The following is a 27186-nucleotide window of genomic DNA, read 5'->3' as shown; positions in this document are numbered from 1 at the left end:
TTACCTCCATTGGATTGACAGAGGCTCCTCTGTTACTCTCCAGCTCTGTCCAAACTCCTTCACACTCTTGGCCTGGCTGCCGTCGGGTTTCATCAGGTCGTTCTTCTTTTTACCGTCAAAGTTCCCACACAGACCAGCCACCCTCCTCTTATACACGTGTGGTAGAATGATCTCTGCGGACGACACAACCAGGCCAAGTCAGTTCATTCATTATCAAAAGACCACAGAAGATAATGACTCTGGGCGGCTGGGTGGCGCAGCGGACTAAGCGAAGCGCTCGTCACCAACGCAATAGACACTGGTATCGAATCCGGCTGTCAGCGTTGCCTCCGGCTTGGCCGGCCGTCATACTGGCTCAATTGGCAGAGTCAGCGGGAGGGAAGCCGGTGGGGTGGTAATCTGGTCGTTGAAAACAGCGACTCCTACAGGTCGGTCAGGGTCGCCTGCACAGCGAGGAAGGGAGATGGTGAGGGTAGTGTGAGCCTCCCACACGTTACACCTCACCAATGAGAGTGCGCGCTGGCAGGTGAAAAGAAGTGGCTGGCTGACTCCGCATGTATCGGAGGGGACATGTGATAGTATCTATCAACCCTCCCTATACCGACCAGTGGGGGGCACATGCGAGCAACGACCAGGAAGGGGAGGGTGGAATTGGCATGACTAAATTGGGATGGGAGAAAAACACAGAAAAACAGGAGGAGAAAAAGTGGATAAAAAAAAAGAAGATAATGACTCATGGTGGACGGTGGAGGGGCGATATTGTATTATTTCCACATACTATATTTCCATTTTGTCCAATTTTCTCAAGAGTAGAGGGATAATTCCTGTCCTACTCGGATATCTAATCATCTTATCCATAATTGACAAGATAAGAGATGAGAGATAAGAGAAAACATTATGATTCCTGGGGGGGTAATTGCATTGTTCAACAGCACTGCACAGCAATGGTCGGAAGAGAAGGTACAGTACAAAGGCAAATAAGAACATTGAAGGAGAAAAGGGACCTACATTTAAAGCTTTTCATCCTCCTACTTTTACTACTGCTCTTTTTTGGCTATTTGCTATGTTAGTGATAGAATTGGTCCCTCTAAACATTTAGGAAGGCAGTAGATTCGAACAAGAGCTAGACTACTACTTCTTTACCTATGTATGTCGGATTTAATGGTTTAATATCTGAGCAGAAAGAGATTTGTCTGGCCTCCTCTTGGTAATCATGACTTGGTGCGCGCTGTAAGACATGCCTCTCATTTTCCCCTACAGCCTTTCTCCCCCAGTGTTTTTTTTTTTTAAGTATTACAGACCATTGATACCAGCAAATCAGGCAGGCCAAGCACAACCACAAGCTAAGGGTTGAAGAGCACTTCAACAACTCCAACCCCCAACGCATGTGGCAGGGCATCCAGGCCATCATTTGTTCATCAGATAAAGAATATCTACCTGCTCTGCTGTCTCCATCAAACTCCACCGACAGGCCAAAGTCTGTCTTCAGGTAGAGGCGAGAATATCGCTCCCGGATCTGCAGACCCCCTGTGGGAGAGACAGGGGTACGAGTTCTCTGGCCATCCAGCTGTGGGGAGAGACAGTGAGGGATCACAGAGTTATATCAGGTCTATCCATCATTAATGTATGTTTATTGTGGAGTTAATGTACCATTAAACAAAAAGGGGAGAAAGTGAAATGTATCGAACACTGCAGGGACTATTGTATTCTGTGCACACCCTGTTGTGTGCTCATATATGTAACGGTTGTGACAACGTCACCTCAAACTTCGATGCCCCGAGTGGGAGTTGAACCCCGGTCTCCCACACCGCAGGCAGCAACACAGACCGCTATACCAAGAGGTGAATCCACTACTTCGCAACGTGTCTATCTGTCTTTTGAGGATGTGAGAGTGAATTTAACCGATAGCACCGCTACTCACCCCAGCCCTTCTTGACTGCGCTTCACGATACCATCCGTTACATATAGTAGGTGCATATTAATTTGTATAAACGCAGTGCCAAGGTCTAAAAGGTGTTGGTGTTGGTGTGAATATGGTGTGTGCTCAGGCATGTGCACAGATACAGTAAAGCCCAGCTGGTGCTTCAGTACCAATCCAAAAGGCCACTTCTCACAGCGGCCATTTTGACATGTCATCGCAGGTGTAATTAATAATATTAATTATGGTTCCATTCCATTATACCTACATTTACCCTGCAATGACACGTCAAATGGCTGCTGTGAAAAGGGCCTATTGGCTTCCATCACAGAAAGTGCTCTCTCTCTATCTCATGGTAGTAATGGTTAATTGAATCATTTAACAAATGTAATGGATTCATGTTATGAACATTTTGTGAAAGTGTTGGACAGATACACCTTTTTCTTACCATTGGGCAAGACAAAGAGATCAGAGCTCTGTCAAGTGACCAACCCCAAGTTTCATTGCTTATTACTTTTAGAGTTTAGTGCAACCTCAAGGAATGTAAGAGTATTACAAAAACACCTGTTGGATATGTCTAGGACAAAACAGGTGTAATAAGACTAATATGTTAGGAATGTGCTTGGACACTTTTTTGACGGATCACTTCAACGGTGGTTTAGGAAGAGTGCATTTGGACAATTCACATTCTCTGTTAGAGCCACACAGTACTGGAACACTATGCCTACACATATCCGGATCCGGACCTGTAACACGCTTGAACAATAAAAAAAAAAAAAAAATGTTAAAATCTGGCTCAAAGAACACCAGAGCTGCACCCACAGCTAAATTCATTAACTGTGTCTGTGTTGTGTATGCAATTCAACTTTATTCTGTTTTATATGTGTATTTTTGTTAAAATGTGTATATTGTGATTAATTGTATTTAATGTAGGCCTATTTGATGTATGTTATGTGTGATAACCTTTTTTATCACTTTAGGTTGATGCCCTTTTTAACATCTTGGCCTCCAGGGACTACAGATGAAATCTAGCCTTCTGGCTAATTCTGGCGTATTTACATTTTTAATGTTGATTAATATGCACTGTCCCTTTTGCAAATAAACTTAAACTTGTGAAATGAGGTGTTGGATGTTGGAATAAGGATTCTGCATCCTGATAATGACATCTCATAGGGAGGTGTAGTGGTTGTAGTGGCTTTTCAATGTTCATGAGGCAGAATTGTTACAATAGCCGATAATCCATTTTCCCAATGATAAATCCTTATACGGGTGGACCTCGCGGGCGCTCCAAAGTGATGTCAGACTACACCTCCCTATTGTGTTTTATCTCTCGATCTGACATAACTAGTTCTGCTCGACAAAATGATAACGACACACAAAGACACATGATGTACAGGGAAATAAACATGACAGTGACACAGCATCATTTAGTACAGTGCACTGCCATCACCTTGCAGAGATAATATGAAAGAACAGTCGTCATTTCCCTCAGCGTTGCTGCAAATGTTTGCGTGAAAGTTTGAAATATGATAATAATAATATCTGGAGGACAATATTCCAGGACTGCTGAGAGTGCACTGGTGGAGAGCGAAATGGAGGTGATATTGCTCAAAGAATGCACTTGATCAAAAAGATGCTATAATATAGGAAGATAGCGCATTAAGCTGCGCCAATGGGATGGAAATGGGACAGTTCCTGTCTACTAAGTGAACAGTGTAAAAACAACACTTTTACACAGGAGCTGTTAACACTGTGTGATGATGACTGGATGAATCACAAACAAACTTGTTTTGTGTTGAATCGACAATTTCACCAATAACGTCAATGTGTCACCTTCAAAACATGTAAGATAGGACCAATATTCACCTCGATTTCTATGGTAAAGAAAACAATAGCCATATTGGTCCAAAACCTCTGCATGTCTCATTGGCGTGAGTGAAGCCTGCTCTAGCTGTAAGAGAGGCCAATGCCGCTCCTTTTGTAGCTCACGTGATACATTGCAGGGAATGAGATCGACTTGATTAGTCTCCCTTTGAAAGGTCTCTGTTAATACTTACAATCAACTTCTTGTTCTTTCTGAACTCCACCGTGTGATTGTAGACTCTGATCTTCAGCGACCTCATCCTCTGGTGGTCACCATGCTCTTTGCTATCATCATCTTCATCACTATCATCATGTCGGCTGACAATGTGGCTGTTGTGCTCCTCGCTGTGGCTGTCGTGCTCCTCGCTGTGGCTGTTGTGCTCCTCGCTGCTTCTCTCATCGTCACCTTGATCGTCTCTTGAATTGATGCTTTCTATGTACACGTCCTGGAGGTTCTCTGGCAGGCGGGTGGTTTGGACCAGCACATACGAGTGCTCGCCCTCAAAGTCGTGCTTCCCGTCATCGAACGTTCTGTACTCCGGGTCTCCATTGATGGTGCACTCACTGAAGTCTGAAAAAATAAATAAAAATAAGTAACATTGTTGTAAAAGTAAGTGTGGTTGTTTTAGCAATGACAAACATACTTCTGCAGACTTGAATAAAATACTTAACAGGTTGCAGAGAAGTCACTTGAGCAAAAGGAGAAGGTCCTGCACACTGATCTGACACCTGAGGAAGATCCCCTGGATCGAAACGATGTCCGATCACAATAAATTCAGTTATATTTAGCTTAAAACTGTGTGATGGGGCCGTCTCCTTTTGCTCAAGTGAATTCTCTAGTTGATTGATTGAGCTCTTGATACAAGGACACTTGTATATAACAGGTATGTTTAGAGTTTATTGACTGTATTTTGTGGCTGTAAAAGGTTGTTTACATTAGTAATGTGTAAACATTAGAGAAATGTGTTGTAAACATTAGAGAAAAACAAATCTATATTCTGATTTACAATGAGTTAAAGGGGTTATGCACTGCTATTCCTAGCACTATTTGGGCAACTTTACACACTTCCTGTGAGTCTATGTAACACATCTGTAATTTTTATTCCAAAAATAATCATTGTTTTATATTTCTAATCTTGTACTCAAAACCAGCATTTTTCAGCCTCATGAAAGCAGGCTATTATTGGCTTGGCTCCACCCAGACTTTGAGTGACAGCCACCCCCCAAATAGCTCCGCCCATCTCCCCGTCAGAGATTAGGTTTCAGGTTACATACAAATATGGTATGTCATAAATATAGAGATGTAGCAGTACTGTCTATCTATATATATATAATATGTTACCATTAATTGAAATTGGGGGACCCTGATGTAAACAAGACGAAAGTATTTCTCTGGTCTCCATCATAGCAGTACTGAGCAGTACTGTAGCAATACAAATATGGTATGTCATAAATATAGAGATGTAGCAGTACTGTCTATCTATATATATGTTACCACTATTTGTAAAAGCCACAACCACGTTACCATATTTGTAATAATGTAAATCATTGTGTCGTTGTACATATTGTGTATACACCGTTAGAAGCTAACATAGCTTAGCTTGGTAGCTATTGTGCTAACAACATATCCCGACGTCCGGCTCGCTGGCCGGCATGCACGCCCGACACAAAATGGTTCTCTCCTCTCTGTACACCCCCGTCCCCACGGGTACCCTGCCGGGGAGCCCATGGACGCGACAACGGCGGCAGCCGTAGGGTGCTCGAGCCCGCCGTAACGCTAGTGGTACACAATAGCTATGAGCTAACTAACGCTACGGCCGCCGCTGTTGTCGCGTCCACAAGCTCCCCGGCAGGACACCCGCGAGAACGGGGGCACACAAGGAGGAGAGAACCACCCCAAATCGAGCACTCATGCCGGCCGACAAGCCGGACACCGCGGTTGTTGTTAGCACAATAGTAGCCCACTGTGATGCACCGAGTGGGCCACCATTGATCAACATGCAGCGATGTGTAGCTTGCATGATGCGTGTGCAGTGCTTTGCCACACAGGTCTGAGAAGAGGACCTGCACATGATAGCAACCGGGAGCGTCGCGGAGCATTCAGCCTGCTGGCTACCTAGATCCACTTCAACCAGCCGAGCGTCGGGAGCTCCAGCAGCTTGTCGATGTGCTAATAGCCTGGAGCCAGCTACCGTTAGCTTGCAGAGGCTCCAGCACACCGACAAGCTGTGTAGCCAGCTAACGTTAGCTTGCAGAGGCTCCAGCACACCGACAAGCTGTGTAGCCAGCTACCGTTAGCTTGCAGAGGCTATTAGCACACCGACAAGCTGTGTAGCCAGCAGGCTGAATGCTCCGCGACGCTGGTTGAAGTGGATCTAGGTAGCCAGCAGGCTGAATGCTTAACGACGCTCCCGGTTGCTAACGCCGGCCCCGGCTGGTGCTAAGTAGCTAGCGATCGCTCCCGAGTCCCGAGAGCTAACGCCGGTCTGTCTGTCGAAGACCGAGGGAACCGCATCAGGCTTCAGCTGATTAGTGATCTTCTGGACAAACCTTCCACCCTGCAGGTAGCAAGAATGGAGGCGGGCATTACTAAAACCACAGAGCCAATCACATCACCGTGCGCTATAAACAGCGCCCTGTGACGTGCACCAGGTCGTCAAATCAACATGACCTGATTTACTAGAGGCAAAGAGGGGATGGGCTGTAGCTGAGGAATTCGCCAATATAGTATTTAGGCCCAAAAACACATTGATACGAACTCCTATTACTATAATACAATGCTAGAGACTGAAAAATGACATTTATAATGCATAGCACCTTTAAGAACATTCCACAAGGTGTTTTCTTTCTTCCACATCTACAGATCAAACTCTTCAAGAATGTATGTGAATATAGCCCACATTGATGTGGTTAAAATAAATCACGGATTGGGCCTTTAATGAGTATGAAATAACTATTAATACTATTATGTATTATTGTAATATAGCTTACATACACCATAAGGTATTTGTCTTATATGAACTGTGAATAGTTACCTGTGGACTTGCAGTAATACTGCCCTGCTTCGTTTTGAAGGCAGACGGCATCACCATTGCACTCATCTTCATCTTCACAGTCGATCTCCCCCACACCGTTGTCTTCCTCACACTCACATTTCTTACTGCAGTGGCTGGTGTACCACACATCACCAAACTAAACGGAAGAACAGAATCATCATAGTGATCCAACATTAATATGGTTCCTCTTTGCTTGAAAAGCCTTGTTGAAAAGTGTCACTGTTGATATTTCCATAATGTTTCTTCTCACACTAATGCCAGGTTATTAGAGCCAGAGCATGTAGCCTGTGTTAGAGTCATCATACTGTTCTGACTTCCACGTTAATAAGGTTCCTATTTACCCCCCCCCCCCCCCATTGTTTATTATTTCTGTTTGTATTCATGTTTACAGTAGCCTAAGTATGAGGACTGAGTATATAAAAACTAAAATGGTATGTATGTATGTATTTATGTATATATTGTATATACATACATACACAGTCTAAACTTTGTCACTCACATGATGGCTGTTGCCGTTCCTGTCCACACAGCCACACTGTTGGATGGGCACACACATCCTCTGTTGCCATACAAAGCCGTCATCACACATGCATCCCTGCACACAGGGTTCATCTGCCTGGCACGAAGGTGGGCCATAGAGGTGCTTACAGGTCGGCTGGCAGGCAGGGATGCAAGTGGTGTAATGGCTGTTCTTTGGGCAAGAGGGCGCTAGAGGGAAATAAATACATCCATGAGCAAATAATGTGGACTGAAAACATGCACACTATTTGTTTTGATGAGTCTTCTGATGAATACAACGGTAGTATTTTTTGCACACACCAATTACTATAGAAATACCATAGTGAATCACTAAAGAAACGGAGCATGGTAAAACTACAGAAATGCTATGGTGAAGCACTGCAGTATATATATATACAGTGTGTACAGATAAAACAGGAATACTATAGGTTTTAACAGTTATTTTTTGTATGGGTACAATCGGTTTTGATGGTCATTTGTAAAGCTACTGTACAAGCCATGGCCCAAGTTTCCTAAAGCATCTTAGTTTTACAGTACATTTTGCCCACTGGCTTACAAAATAAATGACAGCACTAAGGATATTTTTGGGAAACTATAGTCCAGGCTTGAAATCTCTTTGAATATGGAAATGCAAATCATACTAGGTCTAGCTGTAGTTGGGGGCTGTGGTCTTGCAGTAGTGGATGGTTCAGGTCTCTCTGTTGTTGATGGCTGTGGTCTAGCTGTTGTTGGTGGCTGTGGTCTAGCTGTTGTTGGTGGCTTGGGTGTAGCTGCTGTTGGTGGATTGGGTGTAGCTGTTGTTGGTGGCTTGGGTGCAGCTGTTGTTGGTGGCTGTGGTCTAGCTGTTGGTGGTGGTTGTGGTCTAGCTGTTGTTGGTGGCTGTGGTCTTGGTGTTGTTGGGCTCACAGGCCTTGTAGTTGCCTGGGCATCAGGATTTGCAATGGTTGGAGTTTCAGGTGTTGCTGTGGTTTGTGGTCTTGTGGTAGTTTGTGTATTACAAGCCGTTGTTGGTGCCTTTGTCGTAGTGGTTGTTGGCTGTGTTGTAGCTGTTGGTGGTGGCTGTGGTCTAGCTGTGGTTGGTGGCTGTGGTCTAGCTGTGGTTGGAGGTTGTGGTCTAGCTGTTGTTGGTGGCTGTGGTCTAGCTGTGGTTGGTGGCTGTGGTCTAGCTGTGGTTGGAGGTTGTGGTCTAGCTGTGGTTGGAGGTTGTGGTCTAGCTGTGGTTGGAGGTTGTGGTCTAGCTGTGGTTGGAGGTTGTGGTCTAGCTGTGGTTGGAGGTTTTGGTCTAGCTGTTGTTGGTGGCTGTGGAGTGGTTGTGTAATTGACTGGGGGAGGCACAGGTTTCTCTGTTGTAACTGGACCAGCAGTTGGTGGAGCTGTTGGCATAACCAAATCAAACAGAATATTACTATCAACACAACCAAATATGTGCTTTAGTTTCTATAGTATTTGAACAGTGAATAGAGGAATAGTGCACTTGCCAACGCAACGTCCATGATGAAGAGATACATCATCTATGCCGACATCAGATTTATCGTTGGAACCTCTACGTCCCTCAAATAGGATCTATATAGAAATGTAAGCTTAGTTACAACTAGAAAACACATAATGTAAAGGTTAGTCTAATATTTGTATTTGGCAATAGTCAAACCGACAAGTCTACTTGTACAGTAGGTGTAGTGAACAAAGGTTATGTCAAGTCCTGTGTAAATGGTAAATTGCTGTGTCATGTAATAGCAGGTTATAGGGTCAAGAAAGGGCAGGGCTATGGGTCACTCACCTGGAAAGGTCCAGTCGTTGTGAAGTCTACCTGAGCCAGTTGCCACATATTTCCTTGATCATTCCTCGTCCACCACACACTCTCAGCCAATCTGTCCTGGAGCAGGTACACGTGGAGGCCCATGGTGTCTGCTGAGCCGTGCATGTGGTACCAGAACTGCAGACACTGAGGACCCGAGTGAGAGCACTCAGAGCTGAGGAGACGAGCCGTGTCTCCATGTGACGCACTGCTGGCCTCAATGTACAAGTAGTGACCACCTGGAGTAGATAGTGGAGTAGATGAGGGTTGATTAGATTCAAGCAACAGATTAAATATCTTCTGTTCCATTGAAAGGTCAAGGTAAAAATGGAGCAGGTCTAGAGTTCCTGTTTACAATTACTAGTGATGTAATCACTTAATTTCATGAGGCAGAAATTATGAGGGTTACAGATTGACACCTCCAAATTCTGCTGTTTGACATCACTCTTTCACATTTACAAATCCTACTTCAATATTTGTTTGTAGTTATAAGCTTTACACCACTATATTTTATTATGACAGAATCTTTACATTTTTAAATGATAATTGTCCTAACAACTGTAGACTTTTAAAGATATAATAAGACTTTATAATATACTTTTAAAGATATATTAGTCTCATATCAGGGAGAAGCCTTTAGCCTTTGACAGTTTTAATCCACACCACAACATGTAGGCAAAGGGGTTAACGTCACGGTGACCAATTGCAGCCACTCTTAATGTCTGGGACCAAATACGGCCACGCCCCACTCCCAGTAAAAAGTGGGAATCTCTAGAATGGGTTTGGGGCGACGCTGTATACGGAAGTGGCTCTCAAGGTGACGATTAGACAACACTTTCTGTTGTCAGTAGATGGCAGCATTGGTTTAAAATTAAAAGGTGAAAATGTTGAAAACTACAACACTGCATTTCCCAAGAGCGTTAGCACAGGTCGCAGGTCACTGGGATGTGTCTATATTCTTCGACGTGATATCAACAGCGGTAAACTATTACTGAGACCTCGGTATAGCGACCGTGAATGGTAAATGAATTATCTTAACAGAAGTGCGCTGGTAGCGTTCCATATGTTGTCTAAAGGGGGACATATGGTACAATTTAAGATTCTAATGATAATCGGCATATAAAGGACAACATAGAGCATCGTTAATTTGTACGAAACCTCAATGAAAACGGCGCAGGGTGCTATTGTTATGAAAATGTGATAGAATCCTATAAAAATGTGGACGCATTTGGTTTACGTTCCGTTACTTAAGATCCTCGTCCTCCAGAATTGTGAAACAGCTGATACCTGTGAAATGGCTCCAGCATGTAGTTTATCAAGGGAAAAAATTGTGCCAAGTGATAGCAGAATCCAAAGTGCTGGAGAACAATGCTTTTGTGATACAAATAGGTAACTGTAGTGCCGGAGGAAAGAGGAATGAACGGAGGTAACGTAATGCTTGTTTATTATACAAAGCCACGTCAGTGAACAAGAACACAAGAGCACATGAATCAATGAATGAATAACAGCGAGTGCAACCGCAATAGATGTCCCCTCTGGCCACGGCGCCAGATCATTCGTTCCCTCCCACTACACAACACATTCAGAGGAGAAACACGTAAAAGGGGTTACTTAAGATCCTCGTCCTCCAGAATTGTGAAACAGCTGATATCTGTGAAATGGCTCCAGCATGTAGTTTATCAAGGGAAAAAATTGTGCCAAGTGATAGCAGAATCCAAAGTGCTGGACAACAATGCTTTTGTGATACAAATAGGTAACCCTTATAATAATAATAATAATAATAATAATAATAATAATAATAATAATAATAATAATAATAATAATAATAATAATAATAATAATAATAATAATAATAATAATAATAATGATAATAATAATAATAATAATAATAATAATAATAATAATAATAATAATAATAATAATAATAATAATAATAATAATAATAATAATAATAATAATAATAATAATAATAATAATAATAATAATAATAATAATATATTAGATTTGTAGGGCGCTTTATAGTTGTGGAGCAAATCTGAAAGCGCTACATTGTAAAATAACATAAAAGCTAGCAAGAGAGTACAAAAAAAGATAATGTAACTAGCAAGACTAAAACTAGTAGGGAGTAAAAAACATATAATAAGAAAGGCTAAAACTGGTAAAAGAACATAAAATGTGTGGAGCTAAAACTAGATAAAAATCAAGAAAAGGCTCTATTAAAAAGATGAGTTTTGAGGCCCTTTTGCCTTGTTGTGTGGATTAAAACCTTTTGGTTTCAAGACCGGTTTGCTTTCATTTGCTTTCCAGACCACGGGACTCTGTAAGTAAGCTAACTCTCGAGCCTCTAACTCCGTCAATCATTTGGCGATCTCGGAAATTATTGGACAGGGTTGTAGGTAATCAGTGTGGCCTTCCAAGGATATCCCACATACGAATCAGGGATCTAGGTGAAAAATCATGAGCGAAAACAGGAAGAGAAAAAAACCCTGAATGAATTGAAGTCTATGAGGAAAAGGAAACCAGGAACGCTACACAGTTGACCAAAATCGCTCCTAATCACTCATTTCTGAACGGATTTGTATGAGATTTAGACATGTACTACATAAGACGTCACGCTATGGACACAGCGTCTCTTTTCAGCCATACCAATTTTTGGGAAAATACTACTTCTGGACTACTAACTACTACAGAAAAACGTGAGTAACAAGTCTTTCTACAACTCAAGTTCAGACATATGTTACTCTATTTCATTAGCACTAAAAGTGAATTTTCTTTATTGTATCAGAAACTTCAGAATGTCATCTTTCAAAAGAGTCCAGGCTCATCAAAAACGAAGACAAAAAGTACCACTTTTGGGGGCGATTGCAATCTGGTAGGTGTGTTTTCAGCTTAAGACAATTTAAGTGCTACAAAGAGCTTTAAGCCAAAAGCCAACAAATGACCAATTCATTCATTCATTTATAACATTATCAACTTCACTGGGCTTTGTGCCAACGTACTTCCTTTTGTGTGGTCGGAAGAAGGTCCTGTCATCGTGGTGGGGGTGGAGCCACTATGCCGTGTCCAATCAAAAGCATCAGTAACCAGTTGATTCCACTGACATAGATCTTGTTCAAAGTCACAGTTCATTTTGCACACTGTAGAGAAGACACATCACAAAATCAATAGCACACTTAATTTTGGGCACAGGTGTGAACAATAGAGTGAGACTAACTGATTTTATAACCAGGGGCTGAGATACTGACGCTTTCTTGACTACAGCACAGGTTTCATGACAAAAGCTGTTATACAGTACAGTCGAACGAGCACACAGCCTGTCTGGAGAGCCGATAGGGGGATGTTGTTGTTCCATCATCCGGAGAAAGAGGAAAGTTACCTTCCAAACTGGTGCCTGCTGTCATCTCCGATGGGGGAAGTAATGTCACATTCACCGCAGGGGGTTCAGCTGTAGTAAGAGGCCAGGCAGTGGCGTTAGCCACGGTCGGTGGCGGGGCAGCAGTTGCAGACGTGGTTGGAGCTGGGGATGTGGTGCTCACAGCTGGTGTAGGAGGGTTTGGTGTAAGATCTGGAATCATAGGGTAATGGTCAATATTAAACTACAGTCCAAATACTTTTTAAGCTAATGACTTGAGATATTTATATTAAGATAAGAGAAAACTCTATTATCCTGGTGGGGGAATTGTGTCATTGTTGAGGAGAAAATAGAAGTCATCAAGCTACATAGCATAATTTGTGACTGAACAATAGGCCCTTTTCACAGCGACCATTTTGATGGATAAACAAGGATGTAACCATAGATATAGAATAATATTCTATATTTATTAGAATTATGAGTATTCTATATATATGGTTACACCTTGGTATGCATGGTACATACCTGAGCATCGGCCACGATAAAGCCTCACATCATCTATGGCCACATCAGACAGATCGTTGGAACCTCGGCGCCCCTCAAAGACGATCTGAGTACAGACAAAGAATTCAAATAATTACTTATTATCAGTCATGTTTCGTGTGATTAAAAGCCATTTAATCCAAATGTCAACAAACGAGTAGTCCCACCACTGAAGACGAGTAAAAAAACTGAGGACTAACACTAGGCAACAGGTACATATGAGTTTTTAAATTGTATTCATTGAAAGACCTCTTTTCCATCTGAAGCAGACTCTTCAAGAATAGCCCACATGAGCCGACTCACCTGGAAGGGTCCAGTTGTGGCGATGTCCACCTGGCCCAAACGCCACCTGTTCCCTTGGTCATTCCTGTTCCACCACACCGCATCAGCAAATCTGTCCTGGAGCAGGTACACGTGGAGGCCCATGGTGTCTGCTGAGCCGTGCATGTGGTACCAGAACTGCAGACACTGAGGACCCGAGTGGGAGCACTCAGAGCTGAGGAGACGAGCCGTGTCTCCATGTGACGCCCTGTTGGCCTCTATGTACAAGTAGTGACCACCTGGAATGAACACCATTAAAACCGTTTAGCTGGCCCCAACAATTCCAATATGCAGGCATTCGTACATTACATAGATATTTAAATCTCAATTCAGTCTAATTTATATATATATATATATATAGAAACGCAAAAGGAGGCGTAAATGTTGTTACTATTACAGTTACCGGGCCGACAGGTTATATTGTGGGACTGTGCCTCAGCCATAATAATAATAATAATAATTAATTTTATTTATATAGCGCTTCTCAATGACCCGAAGTCGCTGACTGTAGTTAGGAACATAGTGCAAACAAAGAAACAAAAACAAAAGGAACATGAGACCATGGGGGGAACAGGGGAAGACAGCATGAGATAGTACAAAAAGACAGAGCGACAGGAGGTCACAGACATCAATTGGGTTGGAGGGGGGGGGGTTATGGGTGGGGGGGGATTGAAGGCAAGGGAGAACAGGTGGGTTTTGACGTGAGCTTTGAAGGTGGAGAGTGTAGGGGAGTCTCTGATGGACTGAGGGAGCGAGTTCCAGAGTCGGGGTGCAGTGTGAGAGAAGGCCCGATCACCAAAGTCTTTGAGTTTGGATGTCGGGACAGTGATGGAGGCAGTGGAGGAGGACCGGAGGGAACGGGTGGGCGGGGCGGTAGGGAAAAAGGAGATCAGTCAGGTAGGGGGGGGCCAGGCTGTGGAGTGCTTTGAAGGTGAGGAGTAGTGTTTTGAAGTTTATGCGGTGTTTGATCAGGAGCCAGTGGAGAGAGTGGAGGACAGGAGTGATGTGTTCACGGGACCGGGTGTTAGTGAGGAGGCGGGCGGCTGAGTTTTGGACCATCTGCAGTTTATGGATGGAGCAGGAGGTGATGCCAGTGAGGAGGGAGTTGCAATAGTCCAGCCATGGTAAAATCGAGGCACATATCTAGCAGTGACTGCAGTATATTGGAGGCAAAGTCACCCAATGGGAGGTGAGGGTATGGCATGTGCTCAGATTGCACTGGTGGAGTGTTGGGGGACCAAATCGAATGGAAACACCGATACAGTTTAACTGTGCATGTTTTAAACCCAGATTTTTCATAGGATATGATGGTAGTGACATCTCCTCCATTTACTCTCCTTGGCAGAGATGCAGTGATCAAAGGGTCAACAGGAATGCTACTGTACCTCCACTGGTGTGGTCAGCAGAGGGCCCAGTCATCAGGGTAGGGGTCGAGCCACTCGCCCATGTCCAGTCAAAAGCGTCCGTTAGCAACTGACTCCAGCTGCAGAGGTTGCTGTCGAAGTTGCAGTCAAGGTGGCAGACTGTGAAAGGAACATTGACAACAATCTTAAAATGGAGAAAAATATGGTGACCTTTTGATAATCTGTAACTTAATTTCTTTTAACGTTTAATTTTGATGGGAAAACAATTTACCTGTTGTTTACATACCTGGGTGTTTGGCAACGACTGTAGGAGGAACTGAAGGGCCACTAATCAGAAAAGGGGAACTTCCTAGAGGAAGTAAATGAGGACACTCAGTCACTACTTATTGAACCAATCAATACCATAAAATACTTGATCAGGTCATAAAAAAAAATTAACAATGACAATCTTTTTTAATGATTTTACCATCTGAATGTCAAATGTTTCACAGGATATGTCGCAGTTTAAATTATATATCTTCATTATATATGTTTATCCTCACCTGAGCATGAGCCAAATTGGATGGAGAAGTCATCGATAGCCACGTCTGACAGAGAGCGTGAGCCTCGGATTGCCTCTACTATGATCTGATATTAAACATAATGCAGGAAGACATCACAGTGAATGAATGAATAAAATAATACATTTATATAGCACATTTCTAGTCATAGGACATAAAGTATAGAGAGTAAATGGCCTCTTCCACCATCTGCCATCAATGCACCCGACCTTGGGCAAAGCATATTTAACATTCTAATACCAAAGCATATTTTACTTGGTTGCATTATCATCGGCTATGGCAAGGTCTGACTCCTTACCTTGAATGAATGAGGGTCTCTGATATCAACATGTGCTGGACGCCACTTGTCTCCTTGTTGATTAACCCTGGACCAGACCTTACTGACCGTTATCCCCTGGAGCAGGTAGATGTTGAGAGCCATGGCTCTGGCTGAGCCATACATGTGGTACCAGAAGCGCAGGCAGACTGGGCCACCGTGATTGCACCTTGGGGTGAGCAGGCGGGCTGAATCTCCGTGGGTCACACTCTCAGTGTCACCCTCGATGTACAAGTAGTAGCCAGCTAGACAAAGGAATTGATACAAACACATGGGTTTCAGTAGCAGCACAATACACCATGCTGCTATCAGATCAAAACCTTATATCTCTTCAAATGCAGTTTAAAAAAAAAACACATACTACATAACACATTCTGATTTCTCTGTTTAATTGTTTTGTTTTGTTTGGCTAAACGTATGTTTCCCATGTCAATAAAGCCCATTTGAATTTAATTGAATAGTAACAACCCTGTGCTTAAATGAAAGGAAATACACTTATTTGCCAACTTCCCCAGAGTCACACAAGATAAGATTGATCATTTGATATCAGTTTCACCTTGTGTTCAGTGCCCCTGGAGAGAGGTCCAGGTGCATGCTAGTCTAGCTCAGCACAAAGACTGGAAGCAGTAGGGGGCAGCTAGCCTAGCTCCATCAAAAGTGAAGAAATTCACTTTTGGATCATATCTTACTCCTTTTCTTATGTTATACACTAGCTTCTGAACGGGTTCAAGGGTCATGATACTCGGTCCACAAAGAACCATGTCAGCTTTAAGCTCAGATGAAAAACAAAAGTATATACTGTGAGTACTGTGTGACTAGGTTTCACTATACTTTTCCATATCAACAATTTGACACTGTCATGGCAGGTCTTTCTGTAGCCTGCCGTAGGTTCTGGTGTCTTACTTCCGGTGGTGTGGTCATGCCTTGGCCCAGTGGGGTTTGATGGGGTGGGGCCGGAATGTCTTGTCCAGTCAAAACTATCCTGTACGAGCTGTGACCAACCACACATGTTGCTGTCAAAGTTGCAGTTTAAGGGGCAACCTGTGAAAAGCAATCAAAGGAATCATCGATATGTGGACAGTGGGTATCATAACACATGGCTCAAGAACAGTCAGTTAGTGCAACGCTGAAATAAAGAGTGATGTTAAATGAATGAATGAATGAATGGACTGTAAAACAATTTAATGTGGTAGAAAACGTTGTTTGGTTGTAGAATTACACAAGTTGAAATAACAGCTAATCATGACGTCAATAATAATACTACTACTACTACTACTACCACTAATAATAATAATAATAATAATAACACACTTCAAATTCCAATCAATAAAGAAATAAATCATATGTTTGAGTCCTTCCTCTATTTTTGAGGAAAGGTAATCCAAAAGCAAGTGAAAAAACTATTGCATTTTATAAAAATTGTGGTGTAAATCAATGGAACAATGATACAAAAACATGAACATAAAGATATAAAGAACATAAACATGAAATAACATAAACGTGAATAAACGAACAATGGCTGTTCTTACTAGTTGGGTTGATTGTAGTAGAGGGAGGGGTTGGAGTCGTTGGAGTTGTTGGGGGAATTGGAGTAGTTGTAGGGTCGGCTGCGAGAGCAAAATTAAACTGCATTATCTATGGAATCAATTTAGCAACCCTCAATGGAAGGAAAAGGCAAGAGAGGTTACTGTATAAGCAAGGATATAATATTCAGACAGATCAAATAAACAAGAGATATGAATACGACATGAGGACTTTAGATTAGTGTCTTCAAACTCTGCTTCCTTTTGTAGTACAGTAGTAAAGAAGGCGAAACAGCGCCTCTACCACCTGAGACAGTTAAGGAAGTTCAGAGTATCGGGGAAGATACTCCAGTCCTTCTACTCAGGAGCTGTAGAGAGCATCTTGACCGGAAACATCACTGCCTGGTATGGAAACAGCACGGCACAAGACAAGAAGGCCCTACAGAGAGTGGTGCGCTCAGCCGAGCGTACCACGGGTATTGCACTACCTCCCCTGCAGGTTCTATACAACAAGAGGTGCAAATCCAGAGCCTGCAGGATAATGAAAGACCCTCACCACCCCAATAACAGCCTGTTCCAGCTGCTGAGGTCAGGCAGACGCCTGCGAACCCCAGCTACTAGGACAGAGCGGCTTAGGCTCAGCTTCTTCCCCCAGGCCATCAGAGCCCTGAACAATGAACATTGAGTGCCACAGAACACTGAACTATCCACACACAAGCACACATGAACACACACACGACACGCACGCTGTGCACGCTCACACACTAGCAGCCACTTAACACTTTAACATGAGCGGGCACACACTCATGCCGCACACTTATGGCCAAAAGGAAAGGCCACTTTAAATTAGAATAACAGGAACAGTGTATTGCACTACCAAAGCTACCTAGCATGTCCTATATGCTCTGTAAATAACTATGTACAGATACCGAGATGTCACACCATGTTACCTGTTACCTGTTTATTGCACAATGTTGTTTTTTTATTGGATTCTATTATATGTTGTAACACTGTATTGCACATCGTTGCGGGCAAGACCACCCACATTTCATTGTATACTTGTATGCCGTGACAATTAAAACTCTTGACTTGACTTGACTTGACTTGACTTTTATCAAAACCAACATGATGAGAAACACTTATTTAAAAACATTTTATTTTGTCCTTTATTGTCAACATAGCCTATGAAAAGACCAACAACTCAAATGTATTTGTTCTACTTTCAAGTATGAATCCATCTGCCAGTTTGGTCAGGATAATTGATCACTGCTATGAACACAAGCCATCATAGTTTTGTCTGCAGAATTATTGTATGAAATGACAGCGATAGTCTCAAGTCTCCCTGAACTGGAAATACTTCTGAGGCGATTGCTGTCACTTCATATAGTAATTCCACAAAAAACTACTATGCACCAAGTTTTTTTCAATTATAGGCCTAGGCCTACTGGCTAAAAGTACGGCTCTGTTACTTGTAAGAGCTAATCTGGTGTTGGTAGTTGGTAGTTTGTTGGTAGTGGTGTTGGCATTGTTGGTTTTGGTGGCTTTTAAGTCCACATGACCTACAGTCACTATTCTTCTTTTATTTCCATGTGGTTCCACCGGAGCATGACATAAGAGCAAAATGGCCACCACGTGAATATGGTCAATTAAAGACCCCCAGTCAGATACTCACTGCAGCCTGTGGCGTTCTGCCAGTGGGATAGCTCCACCCCCTCCACCTCACAGGCTGCCACGTAGGACTCGATGGAATCACACAGGGTGTTTCTGTCCCCTCTCGTAGCACAGTAGTCATACACACAGCTGGCCAAGTAGGTCTGGAAGTGGACAGGAGAGTGACAGGACGGGAAGGCGTCCCGTAGTATGGAACACTCCAGATAGGCCTGGTTTATCTCCTCCTGGGAGTCACAGGGCCTGGGGTCATCAGGGTAAGCAATACACCTGGAGAAGAAGGGGGGGGGGGGTGAGGGGTGAGGGGGTATGGTGACTTGGATTTATTATCGTTCTTCTCCTCATCACATGTGAAATGTTTCTGTAACATTTCACGTGTGATTTACATGATTCCACATGTTTCGCATTTTCATTGTACTGCATGTAAAACTTTTCTTTCACACATCACATTAAATCACTCGCAGCTCATGCACATATCGTGATCACATGTTTTGCCTTGGTTAGTCCTTCGTGTCAGTAGTAGAACTCGATAATTGTTTGACTCTTAACTACTGAACCCTGCATGGACTCTGGCACAGTGTGGTATTATTATCTTTATCTTATCTGGGCTTCAACTGAAAGTACAAATAGGGGAACAAATATGAACATTGTCACAAAAATGATGTAATATTTGTTTGTGTGTGTGTGTGTGTGTGCGTGTGCGTGTGCGTGTGCGTGTGTGTGTGTGTGTGTGTGTGTGTGTGTGTGTGTGTGTGTGTGTGTGTGTGTGTGTGTGTGTGTATGATTCTGTGTCTGTGTGTGTGATTCTGTATGTGTGTTTGTGTAGACAGGCACTCACCTGGTATGATCTTCCATCACCCTCCAGCTGTTACCAAACTGAAAGTCATCGGTGGCTACACTGCCATCAGGCATGACGAAGTCGTCACCCTGGGCCCCGGAGTAGGTGCCACACAGGCCAACCATGGTACCCAAGTAGCGCTCATCCACCTGCAGGAAGAGCCTGTTCTGCCTGCCTATCATCATCCTCAGGCCAAAGTCAGTCTCCAGGACGATGTACTGCCTCTCCGTGTAGACCGCCAGCGAGCCGTAGGTGCCGTTGGTGTAGTAGGGGAGATTAATGCGATTACCATGCACCTAGAGAGGGGGGGGGGGGGGGGGGGGGCAATTCTCTAATTATCTTATTCAACTTGAGTTTGTCAACGAGAACGCTCTTGATTTTGAACGTTGTATGTAAAAGGAGAGAGCTTTCCTAATCCTAATACAACCAATGTTTCTGCTGCAAGACTGTTACTGTATACTGTGCGCTGAAAAAATAAACCACAAATATCTATGATATATTCAGGTTCTGGCCGGCCTAGATGTACTAATGTAGAACGCTGAAGAGTGTTTGTGATAGCGGGGCAAAGTCAAGTGGGCCAGCTATTTCGGTTTACGTGCCCTTGTTATCCACAGATGACAAACGGCTAACCTCATAGCTATAGCTGTGACCCAACGTCATATCTCTGAACTCTGAACATGGACTGTTTAGAGTTACGTCATTAGCCCACATTATTAATGTGCTACAGTGGAAAGTACAGCACTGTGATAGTCCAGCCTGGGAGCCATATTGCAGGTCACAAGAGACTTATGAGTGCACCTCGGAAACGGCCCAGTATTAAACATGTTTCCTTGGGGCGTTTCAGTGGAATTGCATTGCTATAGGGAACAGCTTGGACTTTGCAGTCTTTACTGAAATCAACAACTGAAACAAAATCAAATGACGGTTTCAACTTGACAACATAAACATTCTAAATGAAGAAGTTTCCTGTTGCAGTGTTTGCTAATATCAATAACTGACAAGAAAACAAATTTAGTCCATTTACAATGTTTATGTTGTCCAGTTGAAACCGTCTACCGGTATATACAAAAAGTGCATTCGGAATAGTTCCATGGTTAATTTAGCAGTTATTTCATGCTGTTCCATTAATAAATTCAGAGATGATAGGATGTCTGTGTCGATAACATGATCATTTTGTTTTCCCTCATCTCCCAACCTCAAGTTACCACACCATGTTTTGTTGTTTCGCCAGCAAAGATGATGGATAATAGCAAATGTTAAAAGTTTAACAGTGAAAGAAGGCAGTTATATCAGGCCCGTGATTGTCCACCGAAAGTTACCAAACGAGCCCCCCCGGCTACATTATTTTATATCTGATACGGCCCATTAAACAGCACATATTGTACCCCTTGCTGTCAATGACAGAGTGAGTTATGAGAACAATTGTGTGTATTTTTCTCATGCTTACATAGACATCCCCGCTCTGATTCAGGGTGAGATGCAGACCCTCAACTTGAAGAACCACGGTTTCCAACTTGGAGCGCGTGAGGTTCCGGGGGATCGGGTTGAAGTTTCGTCCAGTCACCGTGAACTGGACTCGGCTGTGTCCACCGCATGTTGTAGCCAGTGTGTAGTTGCAGCCCCCCTGGAAGTCGTAAGCTGTCCCGTCAAATGTGATGTAGTGGGGGTCGCCGTAGACGCCACAGGTCACAGGTCTGGAGAGGAAGCAGCCTTTGACCCCGTCCATGACCTTACACACTTCGTTGTTTGCGCAGAACATGGTAGAACACTGGACATTGTTGTTGCCCATGCACAGGCACCGCTGCTCACACTCGCCAGCCACGAACACAGCTCCTTTCTGGATGTCACAAGGAGACGGTGTGAATACTAACTATCATTGTTCTGGGCCTGTGAGGTGGAATCACGATGAAGGAAACAAACAATGATGCAATATTTATGTTTATTTATTTAAATTAACTACATTACCAACACTACTTAAAAACACAAGACTTTAATTAAATGACCACCCAACCATCCGACACTAAAACCCAATCCTCCTAAATGTAATTAAACTAATATTGAGGTGGGGGATGGTACGCTGCTGTGTGTGTGTGTATTCATGTTCTCTCCCGGTTACCTCGTAGTGTTCTCCGTTCTGCCAGCAGCCACAGTCCTCTGTGGTGACACACTTTCCTCCGCTGCGTTTAAAGCCAGGGTCACACTCGCACCTTTCCACACAACTCCCACAGGCCTCTGCCAGGTCCAGGCTGGAGCACACCTCAGGACAGCCCTCCGCGCACGAGTTGTAGTGGCTGTTCAGACCACACTCTAGGGCTGAGGAGAGGAGAGGATGACTATCAAGGTTGTCATCATCATCATCATCATCGTCATCGTCATCATCGTCATCATCATCATCATCATCATCATCATCATCATCATCATCATCATCATCATCATCATCATCATCATCATCATCATCATCATCATCCTATTCGTTGCCGTCATATACCTTATTCAACTGATCAAAAATCACTTTGTTGGGAAAGTCAGTAAATGTTCCTGAGCACTGCTTTGATGCCCATGTTATGACTGTTGCGAATGTGTTCAAATAATTTTTTGTATGTAGTTACTATAGTGCCAATTATTCAGACTTCTTTCAGGAACTCATATCTTTATTTCAACATTATGTTAAAGTTAAACACTGTTACTGTATCAATAGAGGCCTCTGTATCTTACCATTTCCACTAGTCAACCGATATGCTAAGTGGGTGACTAAATCAAAATTGTATTTCCCCTTTCACTCAAAAACGTTTAAATAAAAAATGTGTAGTTCAATTAATACATTTAAGAAAATGATCAAATATAAGGTAATACATAAATATAAAACTTTATTATAATCCTAATTATATTTTATTATAATATAACTGTATATTACAACCGTGACAAAAATCTAAATGTGTATATGTTTTGTGTATATAACTGTACATTTTTGCAAAATGATGTACTGAATTATGTTTAAATTTTTTTTTTATTAATAATGTAATGTAAAAATGGGTAGGCAATATAAGCCCTGGCTTCAGCGTACACCTTTTCGGTTGTTAGCAAAAAAAGATTTAATAAAAAATGTCCTACTAAATGTCCTGTAAAATAAGACAAAAACATTAATTCAAAAAAAAGGGAGCAGATTAATCTAAATAGGAAGTGATCATGAATCAACTCACGGCAAAGTGTGGCGTTCCTCCAGGCAGGTACGATGACCCCGGCCTCCTGGCAGAGGGCAGCATAGTCCTGCAGTGTCTCACACAGCACTGCCACATCACCATGAGAGGTGCACATCCCAGTCACACAGCTCCTGAAGTAGCTCTCAGCCCCCAGGACGGAGAGGCAACCAGAGAAGGGCCCCGACCCGGAGAGGAGACCTCCACAGTAGGGCTCGGTAGCATACTCAGCCAACTCCTGAGGGTTACATTTGTGGGGAACCACAGCGGTCTCACAGGAGGAGGAGGAGGAGGAGGACCCCGCGGGCTGCCAGCTCTGAGCCAAAACTGTAGCATCTGAGGCTCTGGAGCCATCCGGCATCAGGTAGTCATCGTCTTTGCGGTTGTTGAAGTTGCCACACATTCCGCAAATCTGACCAGAGTATGTGGGAGGCACAGTGACGTGGACAGCACCACGGTTGTCATATGAGATGAGCAGATTGAAGTCAGTTTCCACAACGACGGCGACGGGGTTGCCGCGGATCTTGATGGCGCCTCCGTTAAGGCTCAAGGGGAGGGTCTTCCACAGGCCGTTGACCTTGGAAAGAAACCAGACTTAGACCTTTTCGTCCTCAAACAGGTTGACATCCGCAATAATGGATTCACTGAATCGGGCTGGGCAATATGGTCAAAATATGATATCATTCACAATATTTTCCTCTTGTTTTTGATGATATATATATACACTATTTGGGTGGTACAATTGTCAGGTTGCTTTTTCCTTCACAAGTTATATACAGTATAATTACAGTATATAAAGTTGAATCAAATGTCTATCCCAAACTATTTTGATACTGATTTTGAAAAATACATGCACCATTTTATGACTTGTAGGCCTATATATTGTTAATGACGGTATAGTAAACATTTATACCTCTGCATGGACTTTAATATTCGGTATACGTCAGAGCCTTATTGAATAGTACGTAGTAAGCATTACCATGGTTCATACAATTTGAACAATTGATAAGTATTAATCTCGGAACTTCATCATCAGTAGAATGAGGAATGCAGTCATGATGACTTTTGTGTCCAATAATAAATGCTTGGCTCAGCACTGATTAAACCATTACATCACAACGGCAAAGTGAATATTAGCCCATGCTGTAATAACTGTAGAGCACAGAGAGCATGGTAATGTAGAGACACCAGTGGTTTCCAGCTTTCCATTATGTTTTCCCAATGCCTTGCAGTAGTGAATTAGTGTATTATTAGTGAACAATGAAAATGACTGGAAGAACAATGTCTCCCATAGTCAATAACAAGAGAGAGGGGTTTATCCTTATTCAGACCCCAAATCTGTGGTGTCATATATTAATATATACACCTTCTCAGTTCTCAGAGGACACATGGAAAAAGGAAAACACAAGATTGACTGTGACAATAAAAAAAATAAAAACATTCTATGAATCTACAAAGTCATGGGGATTAATTCAATGGAGTATGCAGGCTGTATCTGGCCTGTTCATGAGGCCATAGATCAGAGGCTAGATTCTCTCAGTTTCGGGAGTTTCTCATGTTCTAAAATAATCTCTTGTTGAGTTGTATAGGAATAATGATATAACACGTTACTTTTGGGGTCACAAATGATGATTAAGTACGAACGAACGAATCACAGGAACAAATCTTATTTAACTGATAGAGGTAATCATGTATAAACCATTAACTTTTCCACATAGTTCCTTATTAGTTCCTAGGAACTTATTAATTATTATTATTGTGCACCCTAAAGTAAAGTGTTGCCACTTTACCACTTTGCCAATTTTACACATCAAAATCGTTCTCTTTGTCTCATGGAGAAGTGTGGGGCATGAAAAAAAGCATTTCAATGCATTCTGTGGCTGCTGAGAGCACAGGCCTACAGTATGGTTAGGAGAATTACTCAAGTGACGTTTGAAGACATTTTAAATCTACAAGGAGAAGGGCGTGTGGCTCTTTATTTGACCATGTCTTCAATTACATCCTCATTCCAAAGAGGATAGAGTGACACCATCTGGGTATTACAGGTTCTATTGTTTGGGCCTGGAAGAATAACATATTGTAATTTTTTATTCAAATCTTCTCTGTAGAGCCTCAAAACTGAGGTGAAATCCCTCCTCTAAATGGAAGAGTCTCGTTCCTCACCATGACCCGGTGGGTCTGTGTCTTCAGCAGGGACACCCGGAGGTTCTGGACCTGCACGTTGACCTGCTGGACGGCCGACACAGACGAGTTTCCCCTCTGCTCGTTCACCACCTCCACGCTGAACGTAGGCATGGCCTCGGCAGCCGAGCAGGTCTTGGCCAGGATGTATGTGCAGGGGGCCAGGAAGCGGAAGAGGGTCCCATCGAAGGTGCTGCAGTGCGGGTCGCTGTGGACGGTGCAAGTCCCCGGAGTGGTGGCGTTGCCACCACTCGTGCTGGCTCTCTGTGGACCACAGTTCTGGCCCTGAGCACACTGGGAGGGAGAGCAGGAAAGCTGACCACCGGAACACAGGCACTGAGTGGACTCGTCGGCCCAGAACTCAGTGTTGCCTTCACACTGGCTCCCTGTGGAGGAAGGAGCCGACAGAAAAACAAGTGTCATAGATGCTAAACATTGGATTGACACATGAATTGAACTGGTCTTATACAAGGGGCCTGTGAGCCACAGTTAGTGACACATTGGTCTATGAGGTGCTTCACATTTAAAAATCAGTCAATAATCACCAACTCAGACACAAGTTATTTTTAGGCTATAGTTGGTTCAAGAGATTGCCTGTTTAACAAGTTCTCACCGCACTGTCCTTTCCTCACTCCTATCCGGTCAAATGTGACATGCCCCTCCATAGGCAGTCCCTGGACAGCTTCAAATACAACCTAGAATTAGAAGATACATCTTTAGTACAGTACTCTATATTATAATCCATACACAGCTCAATTCATTCATTCAAGCCTTCATTTGTCCTTGGAGAAGGCAGTTGCGGTTTCCCTCATACGCACGCACGCACACATGCACGCACGCAGGCACGCACACACACACACACACACACACACACACACACACACACACACACACACACACACACACACACACACACACACACACACACACAAACACAAACACAAACATAGTATCAATGAGAGCATCAATAATACACCTGAGTGAAGTATAGTAAAAAAAAAAGTACACATATATATATATATACACGAGTAATTACAATCGCGATGGGATCACTGGGATTATTCTTTTTGGAGTACCTTCTGACTAAGGTATGGTCTATTCTATGTCTATTTTACCGAACCTAAAACATGCTTTTGTACCGATCACAGCGTCCTCTTTTACCGAACCTAAAACATGCTTTTGGTAACGATCGCAAATCGATAGATTTGGAAATATTTGGAGTTTCAGGCGAGCAACCCGAACGATTCGGGCATATGCATATAAGACGTCATATCTCGCGATCTAGAAAAAAATACTGGATTATTTGGGAAAGGGGCGATGTTTAGCGTGTAATAGCGCACAAACAAAAGTATGTATAAATTAACTGGTTTGTCGATGTTGGACTATAAACAATACCTGTCAAATGAGGCCCATAGGGTCCATAGATAGGGTCCATAGTTCCAATCTAGCAACATTGTGATATAAGGCGGTCTTTTCCTGGCAATGGTCTTAATAATGAACAGATACCAATGTTTATTTTGCCTCTCTGCCAGAGAAGGCCAACCAACTTCATCATACATGATACAATGTTGAGTACCATATATATTACCAATAATAATTCCGAGAATAGAATGATATTTATATTCTGTAACTCTTTCAATGTCAGACCCATTCAGAGTCTAAATATGCAAATCATAAAACAAACTTAAGCACCTCTTGCAGACTATTAAATGAGAGTTGCATGTTCTCAATGGCTAGTTGTACAGAGTCAGCATTACAATAGACAATAGTATCATCAGCATATAGATAATCTTGACATCCACTCAAAGATGAGACAATATCCTTAATATAAATGGTGAATAAGACAGGACCCAGGGTAACATTATCACTTATCATGCCTTATCATACCACTGCTACACTGATGACAGTATACTTTTCCTCTCCTGTCCTCCCTCAGATACCCAAGTCTCTGAACAGATTTCAGCCTGCCTGTCTGACATTTCCGCCTGGATGACCACCAACCACCTCAAACTGAACCAGATAAATCAATCTTTCAATCACAGTGGAGAACGTAGCCATGGCTCTGTCTGTCCCTGACTGCCAAGAACCTACGTGTAGTCCTTGACGACTGGCTGAACTTCTCTGCTGACATCACGCCATCAACCAGAACCTGTAAATTCTTCCTGAGCAACG

The 27186-nt window shown here is 42.9% G+C and overlaps 1 protein-coding gene across 1 annotated transcript; it reads right to left on the bottom strand.

Annotated features, from left to right (window-relative positions):
* On the bottom strand, positions 1-27145 carry LOC311239402 (zonadhesin; the record flags this gene model as incomplete). Its single annotated transcript, XM_084327707.1, has 18 exons — positions 1-173; positions 1438-1567; positions 3976-4352; positions 6817-6973; positions 9134-9390; positions 12151-12288; positions 12528-12689; positions 13029-13113; positions 13350-13606; positions 14753-14890; positions 15673-15852; positions 18803-19068; positions 19637-19932; positions 21084-21473; positions 21753-21949; positions 22837-23410; positions 24997-25400; positions 27106-27145. The coding sequence occupies 18 exons, from the start codon at positions 27143-27145 to the stop codon at positions 1-3; spliced, it is 4221 nt and encodes a 1406-aa protein (XP_084183833.1).
* Positions 27146-27186: the final 41 nt, after the last annotated feature.

This window comes from Notolepis coatsorum (assembly GCF_963971535.1).
Source record: "Notolepis coatsorum genome assembly, chromosome: 13".
In the NCBI taxonomy this organism is placed as follows: Eukaryota; Metazoa; Chordata; class Actinopteri; order Aulopiformes; family Paralepididae; genus Notolepis; species Notolepis coatsorum.
Note: the sequence above shows the minus strand (reverse complement) of the source record. Positions and strands in the feature narration are given on the sequence as shown.